The sequence below is a fragment of the Neophocaena asiaeorientalis genome, unplaced genomic scaffold, assembly GCF_003031525.2.
Source record: "Neophocaena asiaeorientalis asiaeorientalis breed wild unplaced genomic scaffold, Neophocaena_asiaeorientalis_V1.1 scaffold166, whole genome shotgun sequence".
Lineage (NCBI taxonomy): Eukaryota > Metazoa > Chordata > Mammalia > Artiodactyla > Phocoenidae > Neophocaena > Neophocaena asiaeorientalis.
Window position 1 is genome coordinate 3355719 of NW_020174933.1, and position 13155 is coordinate 3368873.

A 13155-nucleotide genomic window follows, 5' to 3' on the forward strand; every position below is an offset into this window, starting at 1 on the left:
TTTTTTTTTTTTTTTTTTTTTTTTTTTTGCTTCAATTCTTTTTCTGTCGTGAATTATGCTGCTATGCACATGGGGTACAAATATCTGTTTGAGACCCTGCTTTCAACTCTTTTGGGGATATACCCAGAAGTGGAATTTCTGGGTCACATCAATTCTGTGTGTGATTTTTTTTCGAAGAACCGTCATATGTCTTCCCCAGCAGCTGCACCATTTTATATCCCATCGCCAGTGCACAAGGGCTGCAATTTCTCCACATTCTTGCCAACACTTGTTTTGTTTTTTTGGATAGCGGCCATCCTAATGGCTGGGAGGTCTATTCCTATTTTTACAGATGAGCCAGGGACATTGGAACGTTGGACCTTGAGTCTCTGACTCCAGTGCGTATATTATACTGTCTTCATTGTACTTATTTTATTGCTTATAATTTCACTTTAAATACTTTCACGTAGACAGATTGATATTTATGTTTGTTACTAAATTTTAATCCACCGCCAAAAGGCGGTTAGTTGACTCCTGACTCCATGAAGAGTCCATACAGCAGAGGCAACTAGGGTAAGAATGTCAGAGCTTCCTAAACCTGCCACAGGGGCTCACCAGCAAATGCAAGGAGTGCTAGAAGTAAGCTTCCCTAGTGAAATGGGGGGTGTGCACATGTCTCTTTGGCCAGAATGATGAGCAGCCCCCTTGAATGACTGGGGCATAAGAATCTGGGGAGCCCAGCAGCCTTGGGATTTGGGAACGATGCCTTGGGTCCGGAATCCGTTGAATTGAATCCATTGGATGCCTCCAGTGAATGGCAGCTTTAGTGTGCTGATTTCACGTGAAGGTTAGCAGATCCTGCTGCTGGGGTATTGCTGCAGTTACTTCAGAGTGAAATTTATGTGAGGTGCTCATTGGAACGTCTGAAAGGATGGAGAGCAGGGACTGGGCTTCCGGGAACAGCTTGTACCACTGTTTAGCCAGCTCGCTGAGGACTTGGTCCGTGTGGTAGAATTCAATCTGAGACTCGCTTCCCTTGTAACGTACCACTGGGCAGGGGACATAGTTCCTACTCACCTCTGATCATCAGAGTTGCCCCGGTGTTTCCCCAAAGAGCCCAACAGTCTTGAATGGCTAAATTGGCTCAGGCCACTTTGAAACTGTGGTACTGTGTGTGTGTGAGCAGAGACCTCCCAGGCCATGGTGATGGTGATGGTGATGGACACCACGAAGGGATGAGGTGCCCCCATTTCTCCAGCGGAAGCCTATACCTCCTTAGTCTTTATGTAGCTGTGCTTCAGCTTCATAAGCCAACTGAATACAGCACGTCCCCTACATACAAGCCTTCAGGTTGCGAACCTTCAAAGCTGCAAATGTGCGTTCGCGTGTCCCGTCATGTAAGTTAGTTCACGTGTCTGGTGTACATTGTCACGTGCGTGCATCCTCTATAAGTGGTTGTGCTTTTGTGTACTTTACTGTACAGTACTGTATAGAGTATGGTAGTACAGTATCTTTATTTCAAGGCCAGATGTCCGGAAGCATGCGTAAAATCAGCGGTATATAGATGCTTTTGGTAGTTGCGTACCTAGGCTAAGTTTGTTGGACTTACGAACAAATTGGACTTACAAACGCACTCTTGGAATGGAACTCATTCGTATGTAGGGGAATTACTGTATTAGTAAAACGTGGAGCTACCCCAACCTGCTGACCCATAACCTCTGGCTAATTCTGCTTTTGGTGCCTGAGCTTGTGGTGGGACTGCTTGCTTCATTTTCCCAAGGCACAACCAGCCCTGCTTTATGGATGGAATCTGTTGCTATCGTGGAAACCCCTCCGATGTGTTGGCCCAGGAAGACAGGTGTTCGTGCGCACTTCCTTTTGCCCTGGCAGATTTGCACCATGGAATGTGGGTATATTCCTAGTCAGGCTACTTTCTGTTCTGGGTCACGAGAATAAGCCTCGTAGTGTTAATGCATTGAGACACTGGGCTGTTGATAGGAAATTGCATTAAGCAGATCACTTCACATATTATTTTGACCTGGAAAGTGCCTCTGAAGAGAATGAGGGTGAGCCTTTTTCATTCAGTGTGTGTAGCGTTGATATAATGATAGATGACATTCAAAGTAAGGCTGGGCTTGATTAGACACTGCAGAGTGACCCTGCGAGCTAATTTGGAGATTTCCAGTTGAATCACAAGAGCTCTGGTGCCTGACAGAATGGCTTCCCTATATTTCTCAGTTGGGAGGCTGTAAGAGAGGGTTTTGCACAGTCTCTCATTGAGTGCGCTCAAGGCATTTAACAAATAAATCCCGAGACTCTTCTCCAATGAGAGCCTGGTGTTTATGAAAAGGACACATTTTAGAGAAACTTAAGAGTTGTTGAAAAGTAGCCACTCTGAAAAAAAGTCAAAAAGGAAGCAGCGATTACAAGAATAATCCAGGATTTTCCTGTTGGGTTAGGGAATGATTTATGTGAAAGGAAACCTCTTCCCAGTGAAGACGTTGACCAGATCATGACTAATAAGAACAATAGTCTTCAAGCAGATATTGTGATCTTTTATAAGGAACAGTTATCACTAGTTCACTGTTTCCACTAAAGAACGGATTAGAGTCCTAGCCTCCAATTACAGAAGGGAGGGCTTAAATTAGGCATTAGGAAGAATTTCCAAACGGTAAGGACCGTGAAGTAATAGCAGGGAGATGGCTAGGGTTTTGCTCTAAAAGAAAAGGAGTGGCCTAGCTTGGATTTTATGTGTAGACCTGCGTGGAGGTGGGGGTAGTGCTAGGGGACCGTCCCCTCCCTCATCCCACGGGCCCCCAGGTCCTGTTTGCCGTGGTTCTCCAGGTAGGGTGTGCAGAATGAGCATCCTTCCAATCACCTAAGAAGCTTTCTAGAAACACGCAGTTTCCCTTTCCATAAACCTTCTAAGGGTGGAATGAAGCTTGGAAAATTTCCCCTGGTGATTGCGTTCTGTCCCTTTGATTGAAAACTGCTGCTCTGTGCTCTTGTGCTTTGGTAGTTGAGCCTCAGCCGTGGATCCCTGCAGTTTGCACAGCGTGTCCAGACATCTGGCCTGTAGTGTCCTCTGAGAGCTGTAGTGCAGAACACAGTGAATCAGAATGATCTTTTTCGCCCGTGTTGTTGAAGCAGCAGCTGGTGGATGGAGCTGGAAAGTCCACACTTGCTGAATATCCCTCCACCCCCATCCCAGCTCCAGCTCGTTAAGAGGCTGCCTTGGGAGGGGCTTTGTTCTGTAACCTTCCAGCTGTGCCTGGAGCTGCATTCTGGTCTGAGATCTTTTTTTTTAACTGCAGTATAGTTGATTTACAGTGTTGTGTTAAGTTCTGCTGTACAGCAAAGTGACTCAGTTATACACATATATACGTTCTTTTTTTATATTCTTTTTCATTATGGTTTATCGCAGGATACTGAATATAGTTCCCTGTGCTATACAGTAGGACCTTGTTGTTTATCCATTCTAAACGTAATAGTTTGCATCTACTAACCCCAAACTCCCAGTCCATCCCTCTCCTTCCCCCTCCCCCACTCCCCCTTGGCAACCACAATTCTGTTCTCTATGGCTGTGAGTCTGTTTCTGTTTTGTAGATAGGTTCATTTGTGCCAAATTTTAGATTCCACATATAAGTGATATGAGATCTTGTATCTTTTTAAAAATTAATTAATTATTGGCTGTGTTGGTTCTTCCTTGCTGCGTGTGGGCTTTTTTCTTGTTGCAGCGAGCAGGGGCTACTCTTTGTTGCGGTGCGTGGGCTTCTCACCGCGGTGGCTTCTCTTGTTGCAGAGCACGGACTCTAGGCACACAAGCTTCAGTAGTTGTGGCACATGGGCTCAGTACTTGTGGCTCACGGGCTTTGTTGCTCCGTGGCATGTGGGATCAGGAAGATCCAGGGCTCGAACCCGTGTCCCCTGCATTGGCAGGCGGATTCTTAACCACTGCGCCACCAAGGAAGCCCCAAGATCTTGTATCTTAAACACGTCACAGAAACTTATATTGCAGTGTAGTTTCAAAAGCTGAATGCCATTTGGTTTGGGTTTTTTTCTGAGTATAGGTCCAGCTACGGGGCTGAAGTGGCAAAAATGCCTGTCTTCTGCAATGTAGTCCAAAAAGCCAGCAGGGCTTTTGCCTCACCAGTGAAGAGACCGGCTGGACTGGCCATCGGAGGTGGGGCGTGAGGAAGATGCACATGATGGAATTGAGGAGGGGCAGCTGAGAGGGGGAGGGGGTTGTGTGGTCTCAGCCACTCTAAAATCTTCCTCACACGCATCTCCAAGAGTTCTAAAAATGCCAGAAGTACCTGTGCACTCTGAGAGTGAGGTTGGCACAGAAGGATCTTGTGTGACCGTATTTATTTCAATCCATCAGTGGACAGGTGACCCAGGTGATGACAGAGTAGCTTGATTTCTTATCTGGGCCAACCAGCCTTCCTGTAGTGGTAGCCACAGACTGGCCTCCAATGCCAGTGGCCATCTGAGGGCTGTGTTCCTAGAATCGGAACACCCCTGTGGCTGGTAGTGTAGGATAATAATAATAGGTACATTTCTTTTTTTTTTTTTTAATTTCTTCTTATTTTTTGGCCGCACCCCGTGGCATGCAGGAGCTTAGTTTCCCAACCAGGGATCAAACCCGTGCCCCCTGAATTGGGAGCACGGAGTCTTAACCGCCGGATGGCCCGGGAAGTCCCAATAGGTACATTTCTCAAGCAGGCTAGGCTTACATCCATTTTCTGTAATCTTCAGTAGAACCCCTCAAGAGGGATAGTAGCGTGAGTACTCACCAATGGGGAAACTGAGGCAGAGTAGTGAGGCAACTTGACCGGGACCACACAAGCTGCTAAGGAAAGGCGGCAGGATTTGAACCTAGCTGTGTCCAGCTCCGGAGCATACGTTCCTTTGTTCCAGTCACCCCACGCGATGGCCACAGTATTGTCCTGTGGGAGAGCATCGCTCACAATCTTATGAGTTAATGGTTTTCCTGTTAGTGCATTAAGCTCAGGATAACGTTCCAAGAGTCACAATTAGGCTTTAAACGGTCCCACTTTGCTTTGTCAGTATCGTTGGAGAAAGGAAATATTTTTGAACAAGAGCATATTTAATTACGTTTTGTAGTTTAGGAACCTTATTCAGAGTCTGGAGACTTGTCTGCACGTCTTTCTAACACGTATTTGCCCATCTGATGTTAGTGGGCACCAGGCTCAGCAACTAACTCCGAAAGGCAGGGCAGGTTGGGCGGGGAGCGGGGAGCACACCAGGGCAGGTTGGGCGGGGAGAGGGGAGCACACCAGGGCAGGTTGGGCGGGGAGCGGGGAGCACACCAGGGCAGGTTGGGCGGGGAGCGGGGAGCACACCAGGGCAGGTTGGGCGGGGAGCGGGGAGCACACCAGGGCAGGTTGGGCGGGGAGCGGGGAGCACACCAGGGCAGGTTGGGCGGGGAGCGGGGAGCACACCAGGGCAGGTTGGGCGGGGAGCGGGGAGCACACCAGGGCAGGTTGGGCGGGGAGCGGGGAGCACACCAGGGCAGGTTGGGCGGGGAGCGGGGAGCACACCAAAGTACACCACATTTATTTAGGAGGCGGGCCTTGGGATCACTCTCAAATTATGCACAGAAAAAAAGATTTCTTTAACATCATTTTTGGAATATAAAAAGGTGTGTTTTAAAGTGGATCCATTTGCATGCCAAAATGCTTTCTATTTTATTATGTTTAGTGGTGTTTGAAAAGGTGTTTTTTTTTTTTTTTTTAAGAGTCTGCATTCAAACAAAACTTTGGGAGGAATTCCCTGACAGTCCAGTGGTTAAGACTTGGCGCTTACACTGCAGGGGGCCTGGGTTCGATCCCTGGTGGGGGAGCTAAGATCCCCCAAGCTGAGTGGCGAGGCCAAAAATAAATAAATCAGTAAATAAGTCTTAAAAACATGTTTTTTTGCCGTAGATATTGACGAATGTTCAGAGCAGCCCTCGGTGTGTGGGAGCCACGCAATCTGCAATAACCACCCAGGAACTTTCCGATGCGAGTGTGTGGAGGGTTACCGGTTTTCAGAGGAGGGAACGTGTGTGGGTAAGTTCTGTGGGTGACTTTTCAACACGAGTAATTCACATGACGTATGTCAGCACCTGTGTGAATGGTATTGCCCCAGGTAGTTGTCCTGGCTGAGATGGAAGATTCCCTGTACTGTTGGGGAGGACAGTTTACAAAGGTGAATCAGACTTCATTCCTTCCCTCCGACTGCCTGGAGAGTCACAGGTACAAGGAATAAGCAGTGTTGCCTGTCTACGCTGGTAATACCTTTCCCTTCTTATAAAATTCCTTTTAATTCTTTCCATTATTCTTTTAATAGCTATTCAAACAATTAGACATGTTTCTCCTTATAATTAGTGGCCCTGGGATTCACGTGGAGGGAACACCTTATAGGCATTTGTGTCGTTACCTGCCTTAGATTGAATTCTTCCTGATTTACATCTAAAACTCCACTTGGAGCCTTTCTATTTACGTATTTCCATTTTACAAGCCACGGGTACTAGCATAACTTCATAGCCTCTCAAAGTTAGAAGTTAAGCTTATTAATTAGGCTAATTATACTTTAGGTTGCTGATGATTTTGGTGATGATGGTGATGGGCCAACTCCAAAGAGCCAGATTGTTTAACTTTCCCCACTTTTTCCGACTGCTGCACTTTGACCTGTTGTTTCCAAGAATTTCAAGTTCAAAGATTCTTGGAGATTTCCAGGTCTGGAGGGCAGCATGCTAAAGGGGCCATCTGAACTCAACATTTCTTCCCAATTTAAAACAGATTCCTCTTTTACTGCATCAGTGAACCATCTCCTTTTCCTTTCCTTGCTGTTTACCAAACCCTAGCATGCTTTCTGTTTGCTCTGTCTTGAAATTCAGATGAGGCCGCCAAGGTCCTAGGGTGAGATGGTGTCTTGAGGGCGGAGGGAACAGGCCGTTCTCATATTTTGAGTATGACCCAAACATCTGTGAACTGAGAGACAGCCAGTCCCCTTTGCACAGAGCTGAGATTTCAGCTCTGCTAAAGTTACTTCTTCTTTTTTTTTCCATAAAGAACAACAATTTCTGTGAATTTGGCCTGACTTCCTTCTCTGCTTTTTGAGATGAAGGAGATTCAAAGATCTATTTTTTGTGGCAGCACCATTTGCATTATATTTCGGCTCAAGCTTTGGTGGTGGATCCTTTACCCCTTGGGTGGTGACGTGGACAGTCCTGGGGCAGACGTGTGTGAGGCATGTTGTGTCCTCAGTTTCTGTCTCCAGCCATTCCTGGGATCCACCCTCATGGAAGGGCTAGGGTGGGGTGCAGGACAGGTGGTGGGCAAACGTCTACTCCTAGGCATTTGATTTTGAGGAAGACAACCTCTCTGGGCCTCAGTTCCTCACCTGTAAAATGAGGTGATTAGACTGCATCATGGGCTTCCTGTGTCCCGTGGAGCCCTTGGAGATGCCCCCGGATCTGCCAATGGGGAGGCAAGGACTATTTCACTTTCCTGTATATCAATTTCTGAGTAAGATTTTGTTTGAATAATGGATTCCCGCCTCTCAGAAGCAAGTGTGAAAACCACCTGAAGATCATTAAGTTCCACCAAGACCTGGCATCTAGGTTTCCTGATTCTCCCCCTGCCTGTGGCCCCCTGTGCAATTCCATCCCACTTGGCTTTTTGCCTCTTTTAATTGGCTCCTTTGAGACTTACCTCATAGAGAGATGGCTCACTGCGTGAAACCAAGTCTGCCTGAATGCATTCACACACAGAGTCTGGCTCCTCACTGGATAATTTACTGGTCAGTTTCACTCTCCCGGAATTCCTTGTTAAAGCTATGTCCTGGGTTGAAGCCCAGGCTGGGACCGATGTCTGTCAGGTCAGAGCAGGGAAGGATGAGGAAAGAATCTGGATGGTTTAGGAGGCCGGCTCTGTGTCCTGACAACTGTGAGGGGCTGGGCGCTCATGCAGGGTGTGTGGATGGCCAGAGGTGACTGTCTTTCCATGAGGATGGGTATCCATTAGGGGAGGGGCTGCTTTGTGGATTTCCATCTTTGTCATTTTCTGCAAGCCTGTGACTTTCTCTTTTCCACTGGGTGCAAACTTTTAGTTAATTGGAATGTGCAAAGTATGCTGACACAAAGGAAAAGAGCCTCAGCTGGCCTGCAAATCACCTTTATGTGTAGATACAGTTGCCCCCTGTGATACGTGGCCTGTACGGAGCATGGGCAGGTTGGGACCCCGAGTTGTACAGTACACGGCACCATGCACCTGCCCATCGGTCGGGGGAACAGGGCTGGGCTTAGGCTAAAGGATGAGCCTGGCTCACCCAGCATTCCTGTTCTCCCCCTCCCTCTCTTGTCATGTTGTTAGGAAAAATTATTGTGAATCATTCATCTTTGTGATCTTTTTCTCAGAACTTAAAGTAACTAGAGGCTGTGAAACCACTCTCCTAAAGGCTCTTTATTCCCCGCCCTTTTCTCTCCTTGTAACACGTGGCTTCTTTCCCTCGTTTTGTCCTTCCTTCTTGGCATCACCTCCCTTCTCCGCGTTGTCTCATTTCCTGGCCCCAGCCAGCCTTGCAGGTGTCTCTCGGGGACCAATGTCACATTGGGTGGCAGCATCTCAGGGCAGTTCCTCGGCTCTGCCCATGCCAGGTCACAGTCCAGGGTTCTCTTCAGAAATGCAGGAGCTAGAAAAGTAAAACCCCCAACTGACCATGTAATTATAATTAATTTTTTAAAATTAACTTTTATGGGAGTATAGTTGCTTTACAATGTGTTTTTTGCTGTACAGCAAAGTGAATCAGCTATACGTATACATATATCCCCTCTTTTTTGGATTTCCTTCCCATTTAGGTCACCGCAGAGCACTGAGTAGAATTCCCTGTGCTATACAGTAGGTTTTCACTAGTTAATCTGTTTTATACATAGTAGTGTATATATGTCAATCCAGTCTCCCAATTCATCCCACCACCACCTCCACCCACCCCGCCACTTTCCCCCCTTGGTGTCCATATGTTTGTGCTCTACATCTGTGTCTCACTTTCTGCCCTGCAAACCGGTTCATCTGTACCATTTTTCTAGGTTCCACATATATGCGTTAATATACGTTATTTGTTTTTCTCTTTCTGACTTACTTCACTCTGTATGACAGTCTCTAGATCCATCCACGTCTCTACAAATGACCCAATTTCGTTCCTTTTTATGGCTGAGTAATATTCCATTGTATATATGTGCCACATCTTCTTTATCTATTCATCTATTGATGGGCACTTAGGTTGCTTCCATGACCTGGCTATTGTAAGTAGTGCTGCAATGAACATTGGGGTGCATGTCTCCTTTTGAATTATGGTTTTCTCTGGGTATATGCCCAGTAATGGGATTGCTGGGTCATGTGGGAATTCTATTTTTAGTTTTTTAAGGAACCTCCATACTGGTTTTAAATCCCATTTTGAGCCTGATTTTCTGTCCTCTCCAAAACTTTCCCCTCCTTCCCACCCTGTACCCCTGCTAGTTGACAGGCAGGGTGAGAATTGTAGGAGATTGCCAGCCTGCGGGGTTAGGAGCCTTTGAGGGAAGCACAGCTGGATGTGCTGGTGGCCGCTCTTGTGTAAATCAGTGAAAAGGTCTCCTTCGTGTTGTTGTATATTTTGCTTAAAAATATACACTGCCAAGTGTAAAATAGATAGCTAGTGGGAAGCAGCCGCATAGCACAGGGAGATCAGCTCGGTGCTTTGTGACCACCTAGAGGGGTGGGATAGGGAGGGTGGGAGGGAGACTCAAGAGGGAGGGGATATGGGGGTATATGTATACGTATAGCCGATTCACTTTGTTATACAGCAGAAACTAACACACCACTGTAAAGCAATTCTACTCCAATAAAGATGTTAAAAAAATAAAGAAAGAAAAAGAAAAAAAATGCTTTGTATACTTTGAAAATGAAAAAGGAGTTGTAAAGTTCTAAAGCTTCCCTCAGAAGAAAATTGCTCTGGCGTGAAAAATGGTCTTACATAAAGGAAAACGTGATTTAAAAAATTAAATTATAGGGGCATCCCTGCTGGCGCAGTGGTTAAGAATCCACCTGCCAATGCAGGGGACATGGGTTAGAACCCTGGTCCGGGAAGATCCCACATGCCACAGAGCAACTAAGCCCGTGCACCCCAACTACTAAGCCCGCGAGCCACAGCTATTGCAGCCCGCACACCTAGAGCCCGTGCTCCACAACAAGAGAAGACACCACAATGAGAAGCCCGCGCACTGCAACGAAGAGTAACCCCTGCTTACCGCAACTAGAGAAAGCCTAGGGAAAGCAATGAAGACCCAACGCAGCCAAAAATAAATAAATTAATAAATTTTAAAAAATTAAATTATAAACTACCCTTTTCTAGAAAGGGATTGAGGATTATAGAAGCATAGGTGTGGGAATTCCCTGGCGGTCCAGTGGTTAGGACTCTGCACTTTCACTGCCGTGGGCCCGGGGCTCAGTTCCTGGTCGGGGAACTGAGATCCTGTAAGCCAAGCGGCTTGGCCAAAAAAAAGAAGCAATTAAATTATAAACTACCCTTTTCTAGGAAGGGATTGAGGATTATAGAAGCATAGGTGTGGGAATTCCCTGGCGGTCCAGTGGTTAGGACTCTGCACTTTCACTGCCGTGGGCCCGGGGCTCAGTTCCTGGTCGGGGAACTGAGATCCTGTAAGCCAAGCGGCTTGGCCAAAAAAAAGAAGCAAAGGTGAAGGTGATGGCAGGGCAGGGGACATTAGGACCTACCCATGTTGCAGCAAGGTTCTCCCCTGTTACCAAGGGTGGGGCACAGTGAGGCTGGAGCGAACACAATGTGTAAAATGGTCACTTATGCACTCTAATGACATGAATATTTTATGGAAGAGAAGTGAGACTCCTTTCCTGGTTGTTCTGTCTGGGTATATTTCCCCTACATTTTTTTTGGTCCCACTTCTCTGAGAGTGTCCCTTTCACACTTTGTGAGCCGAAGGAGTTGGGGGAAAGAGGACCCTGGAGAGACGAAGAATGTTAGAAACGATGAAAAGTGAGAGAAGACAGGAGTGGCCCAAGGAAACAGTGTGTCCTTGGTTTGGTTCAGTGTAATCTGGGCTACTGTTGTGTGGAAAGAAATTTGGACCACTTGTAGCAATTTAAAATCCAGTAACCCTTTGGCCCACAGACTTGGTTCCATGGTCCCTGTCCCATGGGAGTTAGTTAACAGTCCAACTTCAGGAGTCTAAACAGCTGAGTCCACAGGCTGGGCCTCCATCCACCAATACGGTACTTTGCTAACCTCTCATGGGCGCAGACCTTTGAAGAGGATCCTCTTCTTTACCTGTCCCCTGACAGTGCTTGGCGCTCTCTCTGCCGAAGCACTTGAGGCAGGATGAACTGGAATTAATCTTGGGAGGACTCATTGAGGATAAAGTTGAGGAGTCCTCCTGTATCCAGGATAATCTAAACCCTGAGGGCCTCCTTGCAGGAAGAAAGTGTTCTGTTCTGGCATCGTGAGGGCCAGGACTTTGACCTGGGCCTTAGAGCTTTAAGACCAGAAGTTAAAGTGCCTTACAAATCCCAGAGTATCTGAACCAGCTGTTGGAAATCACCCCCTAGACCTTAGTCCTTGACTTTCATCTTGAGGCAACAGCACAAGATGGGGTATGATTTTCTAGCCTCTATGTCACATGCCTACTTCCTACAATCTCATTCTCTGAGTCTTGTCATCAGGACCCTTTAGAAAATAATAGTCCCATCTACTGGGCCTCCCCATGCTTGGCAAGCTGGAAGTCATTCCTGTTCTACAGAGGAAGAAATTGTGGCTCCGAGAAGTTATGATTTACCCAAAGCCATATGGTGGACTCATGCACCTAGTAGAAACCCAGGGCTGCCCACCCCAGAGGCCCACAGTCATTCTACCATCCCTGTCTCACTTCCCTGGGAAAGTTTATTTCACCTTCCTTGGTGGGACGTGGGTGACTTTGGCATTCGTAGTGAATATTCCACCCGCCCAGTGAGCCGAGGGCAAAGATACCGTGGAAGTCTCAGATCCTCAGCTCCAAACGCTCCACCAACAGAGGTGCCGCGGGAAGCGTGTCTACCTGCAGATTCCACCTCCACATCCAGATGAAGGGAAAGTTGGGTTTCGGGGACCAGGTGTGGAGAGTGGCCTGAGACAGAGCCCTGGGGCGAAGCTGAGGTCGAGAGCCAGGCCGGTTGACCCCCTGCAGTGGCAGGCTGTGAAGACTTATCAGAGGTGGGATCCAGGTGGGAGGAAACAGGAGGAGAGCCAGGGGTACCATCCAGCGGGGAGCAGGGATGAACCTGAAGAGATATCTGGAGGTCTGGGGTCCAGGCATGGTCCACCTTAGTGGACTACACTGCTTGGAAGGGCCCTGGGACTGCTCAGGGGACTCTTCCAAACATTGCGTGTCAACCTTTTGTCTGAAGCTGTCGTGGACCAGCGCCCCATCAACTACTGTGAGACTGGCCTTCATGACTGTGACATCTCTCAGCGGGCCCAGTGCATCTATTTGGGAGGCTCCTCCTACACCTGCTCCTGTCTGCCAGGCTTCTCTGGGGATGGCAGAGCCTGCCAAGGTACGTGGTCACTCTGACTTTCCTCCCTGTGTAACCTGAAAAAATTCCCTGGGTGATACTTACCACATGCTAATTACTGACTCAACTCCAAATTCAAGAGAATTCTTCTCGGGCTTCCCTGGTGGCGCCGTGGTTAAGAATCTGCCTGCCAATGCAGGGGATACGTGTTCGATCCCTGGTCCGGGAAGATCCCACATGCTGCAGAGCAACTAAGCCCGTGCGCCACAACTACTGAGCCTGTGCTCTAGAGCCCGTGAGCCACAACTACTGAGCCCATGTGCCACAACTAGTGAGCCCCGCGCCTAGAGCCCGTGCTCCGCAACAAGAGAAGCCACCGTGATGAGAAGCCCGTGCACTGCAACGAAGAGTAGCCCCCACTCGCCCCAACTAGAGAAAGCCCGCGCACAGCAGCAAAGACCCAACACAGCCAAAAATAAATAATAAAATAAAATTTTTTAAAAAAAGAGAGAATTCTTCTCTCAACTCTGTTGAGTAGATGGGCTGTATTTTGTATCTCTAGTAATTTGAATTATGTGTTTTCTTTGGGGGGCTGTTCTCATTGGGGAAG

The 13155-nt window shown here is 47.6% G+C and overlaps 1 protein-coding gene across 2 annotated transcripts in view; it reads left to right on the forward strand.

Moving 5' to 3' along the window:
* NID1 (nidogen 1) overlaps window positions 1–13155 on the forward strand; it is a 95629-nt gene that overhangs the window by 43599 nt on the left and 38875 nt on the right. For both annotated transcript variants that reach the window (XM_024761500.1, XM_024761501.1), the window contains exons 10-11: window positions 5928–6053; window positions 12438–12587. In XM_024761500.1, the coding sequence (XP_024617268.1) occupies window positions 5928–6053; window positions 12438–12587 (276 nt within the window). The remainder of the gene's footprint in view (window positions 1–5927; window positions 6054–12437; window positions 12588–13155) is intronic.